We start from the raw sequence: 5,711 nt of genomic DNA, 5'->3' as shown, positions 1-5,711 counted from the left end.
TTAGTGTCAGAGACTTATCAATGAGGGATACATACAGTGGAAAGGAAGCCCTGGAAACAGAGTTAAGAGGACAGATACCAGCAACAGAATCAGATACTGGGCCAGCATGATCAGAAAAAGAAAGTCACCAGCCAACAAAGGTAGAAAAAATCGTTTTATTTTCATTTTAGTGTCAGACTGTGTAAATGAGATGAAGAGACCCCCCCCCCCCCCCCCCCAATGTAACAAAGACAGGAACATGCATAATCAAAGCTTAGGTCTCTGCAGTTACAAGGGCTGGCCATTCCTAATTATGCTAATAGTTTTTAATAGGCTAAGTCCCACTGAAAAGCCTCTTTATAAAGGCAGTGCTTTCTCTGGAGAGCAGTGTTAAGAAACAGCAGGAATTGTGTTTATTTTTTTAAACTGCTTTCCTGTGTAAGCTAATTTACAGTTTCCTAGTATATGCTTGACATTGAAGGGTGTGGTAGACCCTTTTATCAGGTCTGGCTGGGCCTGTAGTTTTCAGTCTAAAGGAAAGACAGGTAGCAATGGAGAAACATCTAATGAAGAAGCGAGACGGGGGGGGGGGGGGGGGGGCAACAACTGATAGTCTGCAGGGGGGCACCAGAAACCCTTGGCACGGCCCTGCATGGCGGCGTCAGTGGCCCACTTGAAGTCAACCATTATTGAAGAGATTTGCAAGTCTGCGACGTGGTCATCGGTCCACACATTCACATCACATTACTGCCTCCAGTAGGATACCCGACGCGACAGTCGGTTTGGGCAGTCAGTGCTGCAGAAACTGTTTGGGGTTTGAATCCAACTCCACCTTCCTGGGCCCGATATTATTGTGTTCAGGCTGCACTCCCAGTTAGTTGTTCTTCGTAGGTCAATTTCTGTTATGTCCTCACCGTTGCGAGGCCCAATTGACCCTGTTTGTTGTTTTGAGTGAGCCTGGGAGCTAGGGATACCCCAGTCGTGAGAACAAGCAGCCCGCTTGTCCTCGGAGAAAGTGAATGATACATACCTGTAGCAGGTGTTCTCCGAGGACAGCAGGCTGATTGTTCTCACCATCCCTCCCTCCTCCCCTTTGGAGTTGTGTCTTTCTTATTCCTTTGCTTGTCATTTAACTGAGCGGGAGCGGTCACGCACGGTCGGGAAGACGGCCGCGCATGCGCGGTGGGCGTGCTCTGCGTGCGGGACCTCCCGCGAGACTTTTCTTCTGGTTGGAGGGGGCTGCCATGGACGTCTACCCAGTCATGAGAACAATCAGCCTGCTGTCCTCGGAGAACACCTGCTACAGGTATGTATCATTCGCTATATGTATGGTTTGCACCTTTTCATGGCCTCTATGATATACATGCCCTGGACTATTAAGAGCACAGATTGCTCATAAGACCCATTTAAAGGAAGTGTACCCTGTTTACAAAGACATACAGGGCTACGGAGGTGTGTTTTTCTCTTGAAATTTCTGCTATTGGCCCACTCAGTGATTTGAAATGTCCTATGTGGCCCTTTATGTGAAAGATGTAAGGACGTCTACTCTACGCAGTGGAATTTTCTAAACATCACAGATTGCGTGTGTTCATATTTGGGGGGGGGGGGGTAGTTCTGCTGTATATGAACACTCCAGTGAGGGGCGCCGAATCTATACGATGTCCGGTAAAAAAGTTCAAAATAATTTACAATTGTTTAAACACTAAGGGCCCAGTTTTTTAAGCCGCACTAAGGGTGTGCTAGCGTTTTTAGTGCACACCTAATGCTGAATCGCCCATCGTAACATACAGGTGACTCTAACATTTAGCGCGCGCTAATTACGCTAGCTCGGCTTGGTAAACAAGGGCCTTAGTATGACTTGAAAATACATTAGAATAATGGGTATTTTTCTTAGTTAATTCATAATTTATGTTCAAAGTGTCCTCTTTCAACCTTGACATATTGACAAAGTCTTTGACGCCACTGAGCTGTCGGCTCAATAAATTCTGGAGTTTCATTCATTAAGAGCTCAACTGTTTTTGCAAGCTCGATGTGCCAGAGCTCCATCCTGTTAAAAAAAATCAAGTACTCAGAAATGTCTCGAATTTCAGGCAGAAGTTTCTGCTGCAGTAGGATGTTTTTGGGGTTATTTTGAAAAATGTTGGGGGGGAGGTGTCCCGGTTTTTTTTCCCCTGGATACTATCGGGGGAATTTTCTTAAGAGAAGGGTGCCCATCTTCCGACACAAATCAGGAGATGGGCGTCCTTCTCTCAGGGTCGCCCAAATCAGCATAATCAAAAGCCGATTTTGGGTGCCCTCAACTGCTTTCCGTCATGGGGACGACCAAAGTTCACGGGGGCGTGTCGGCACTGTACCGAAGGCGGGACTGGGGCGTGATTAAGAGATGGGCGTCCTCGGCCGATAATGGAAAAAAGAAGGGCATCCCTGACAAGCATTTGGCCGACTTGGTCCATTTTTTTTCATGACCAAGCGTCGAAAAGGTGCCCAAACTGACCAGATGACCACCGGAGGGAATCCCCTTACTCCCCCAGTGGTCACCAACCCCCTCCCACCCAAAAAAAACAAATTTTACAACATTTTTTGCCAGCCTCAAATGTCATACCTAGCTCAATGACAGCAGTATGCAGGTCCCTGGAGCAGTTTTAGTGGGTGCAGTGCACTTCAGGCAGCCGGACCCAGGCCCACCCACCCCCTACCTGTTACACTTGTGGTGGTAAATGTGAGCCCTCCAATACCCACCACAAACCCACTGTACCCACATCTAGGTGCACCCCTTCATCCCTAAGGGTTATGGTAGTGGGGAGGGGGTTTTGGGGGGCTCAGTACACAAGGTAAGGGAGCTATGCACCTGGGAGCTTTTTCTGAATTCCACTGCAGTGCCCCCTAGGGTGCCCGGTTGGTGTCCTGGCATGTGCGGGGGACCAGTGCACTACGAATGCTGGCTCCTCCCACGACCAAAGGGCTTGGATTTGGTCATTTTTGAGATGGGCGTCGGTTTCCATTATGGCCGAAAACCGGGGACGACCATCTCTAATGTCAACCTAAATGTTGAGATTTGGGCATCCCCGACCGTATTATCGAAATGAAAGATGGACGCCCATTTTGTTTCGATAATATGAGTTTCCCCACCTCTTCGCCGGGACGTCCTTAGAGATGGGCACCCTTAGAGATGGGCGTCCTCGTTCGAAAATGCCCCTCCACGTATCACGACGTTTGTGTACTAAGTTGTTACTGAATAGTAGTTGGCATAAAACAGACTTGCCACTATGTTATAGAACTACCCTGCCTGCAGGCCCACAAAATTCTCTTCCATGATCACTAGTAGCTTTCCATAGAAGCAGTACATGATTAATGTCTTCCTTTTCATATCCAACAGTTAATGAGGCTGAAAAGGAGCTCAAGCGAGAGCAGAATCAAGAAGAATCTCTTACACAAACGGAAGAAATCCCAAGACCGTCAGAAAATGACTCTCAGAATATTTCCCAAAGGATGGAGAGGAGACACACAAGGAATCATCAGCAGGAGCTGGAGAAGGAGGAGAGAGACCAAGCCGGAGAGACACCTTGTGGAATTACTCAGTGTGAGAGAAGTGACAAGGAACTCACAAACATCCCTGAGCACCAGAGACACTTGAGAACAAAGAGTCCCTTCCAAGATAGTAACAGTGATCCAGAGCCTTCTAAACTCCCCCAAGAAGAGAGGACAGAGAACGAATCCTTTCTGTGTGACATCTGTGGAACAATCTTCTATAGGAATGAGCATTTCTTATTGGATAAGAGAACCGACAGTAGGGAGAGATCCTTTTCATGCTCTCACTGTGAAAAGAGTTTAAAACAGGAGATAAATTTGAAATTAAAACAGAAAATTCATGCTGAATTTACTCCATTTTCATGTAATGAAAGTAGCAAAAGTTTTTATCATCAGGAATCATCATTAATTACACACCAAGGGACGCATACCGGAAACATGAATCACATCATAAAGAAATGTTTTACCGAGGGAGCGGTGACGTCACGCTGTAAGATGGCGGCGTGAGAAAGGAGCTCTGCATGCCCAGTAAGAAAGATCACGTTTTTAAGCAACAGCGGTGATTTATTTCCCCCAGGTCATCTTTAAAACAAGCATCGGAAACCCTAACGAGCGCACTCATGGCGGGTAAAGAGTCAGCGGGGCCGCGTAAAACCTTAAAAGCTTTCTCATACCAGCCGCAGTCGGAAGGAGGCAAGATGGCGGCGGGGCCGAGAGCGGCGCAGGCCACAGGTGTTACCCGGGAGGCTGAGAAGAGTGGAGCGGCGGGAGATGTGGATCTCTCGGTAAGCGAGTTCCATGCCCTCCTTATGGAGATACGAGAAGAAGTGAAAGGCGGGCGTGAAGATATTACAAAACTAGCCGCTGAGCTTCGCGGCGAATTAGCAGAGATGGGTCGACGCGTGGCAGAGGTGGACGATCGTGTAGAGGAGCAGCAAGAGGTGTTAAGCACAATGAACACAGCTTTGAAGGAACAACAAGAAAGCTATAACACTCTCTTAGATCGAGTGGAAGATTTGGAGAATCGAGGTAGACGCTCTAACATACGGATCCGGGGTATCCCTGAACAAGCAGAGTATCTGCACTGTGAAAAGATTGTGCAGCAGATAGCGAGCATGCTTTTGTCGGATGACCAGCACGAGGTGGCCCCGGAGGATATAAAGATAGATCGAGCTCACAGAGCGTTGTCACGCGCTCGTGCAAATATACCTCGAGACATTATAGCCTGCCTCTCGGACTATAAGATCAAAGAGGCCATTATGAGGGAAGCACGAAAAAAGGACGATATTAAGTGGGACACGATCCCGATTGAAATATACCAGGACTTGGCGCCTTCGACGCTGCAACGACGAGCGGCTTTAAGGAGCTTTACAAGATACCTACGCGATCAACAGATATCCTACAAATGGCAATACCCATTTGCTCTGGCCTACAGCATGGATGGAAAATGGCACCGTGTCCGGACCGTGGAGGAAGCTAGAGCTACTTGGCCAGAGGTCGAGACAGTGCCGGAAAGAGCGGGTGCCACGGCGGATACTGGGATGCGTTCGACCCGCCAGGGTTGGACTCGGGTGACCAGAGGCAAGGGACGACTCACCAGGCATCAACCCAGTCAGCAGCAAAGTCCTACCGCCAAAGACGGACCTTGAGAACTAAAATGTGACAGGGACTCTGCTAATTCAATTTGAAGGAGGTATATGTGGGGTTATATTTTTGCAGAAGGTACTCTGGGGGTGCTATAAGGATAGTGCTATATATATATGTATTTTTCTTTCTTTCTTATTATCATAAAGATGGGAGGGCATGCAAGGGATCACCGCTCTCTCAATTAACTAATAGGTGGGAATAGGATGTCCCACTGGATGCAAAGGGGAAGGGGGGGTAGGGGGGGGGTAACTCAGAAAAGAAAAGATTGTCAGGATATCGGGAGGGGGACTTATTTTATGAAAGGATTAATAGCGAAGTTCTGTTGGCTAAATCAATGTTGGTAGCGATAAAACTGATGTCATTCAATGCTCGTGGCCTAAACTCTCCACAAAAACGAAAGAGTTTTTTTAAAGAGGCCAGTAGGATAGGGGCAGATATTATACTGGTACAAGAAACACATCTAATGGAGAGACATGAACATCTGATGGGTGATTCACGTTACCCGTTACAATATTTGGCATCTAATAAGCTACAGAGAAAGACAGCAGGTGTGGGGA

At 47.6% G+C, this 5,711-nt stretch overlaps 1 protein-coding gene across 1 annotated transcript; it reads left to right on the top strand.

The window, feature by feature from the left end:
- The first annotated feature begins 3,330 nt into the window (after positions 1 to 3,330).
- Positions 3,331 to 4,014, top strand: LOC115456469 (zinc finger protein 271-like). Its single transcript, XM_030185958.1, has one exon. The coding sequence runs from the start codon at positions 3,331 to 3,333 to the stop codon at positions 4,012 to 4,014; it is 684 nt and encodes a 227-aa protein (XP_030041818.1).
- The last annotated feature ends 1,697 nt before the right edge of the window (positions 4,015 to 5,711 follow it).

This window comes from Microcaecilia unicolor, chromosome 1, assembly GCF_901765095.1.
Source record: "Microcaecilia unicolor chromosome 1, aMicUni1.1, whole genome shotgun sequence".
Lineage (NCBI taxonomy): Eukaryota > Metazoa > Chordata > Amphibia > Gymnophiona > Siphonopidae > Microcaecilia > Microcaecilia unicolor.
Note: the sequence above shows the minus strand (reverse complement) of the source record. Positions and strands in the feature narration are given on the sequence as shown.

Coding starts and splice junctions, on each gene's coding strand:
- LOC115456469 (XM_030185958.1), top strand. CDS start 3,331: ATGTCTTCCTTTTCATATCCAACAGTTAATGAGGCTGAAAAGGAGCTC.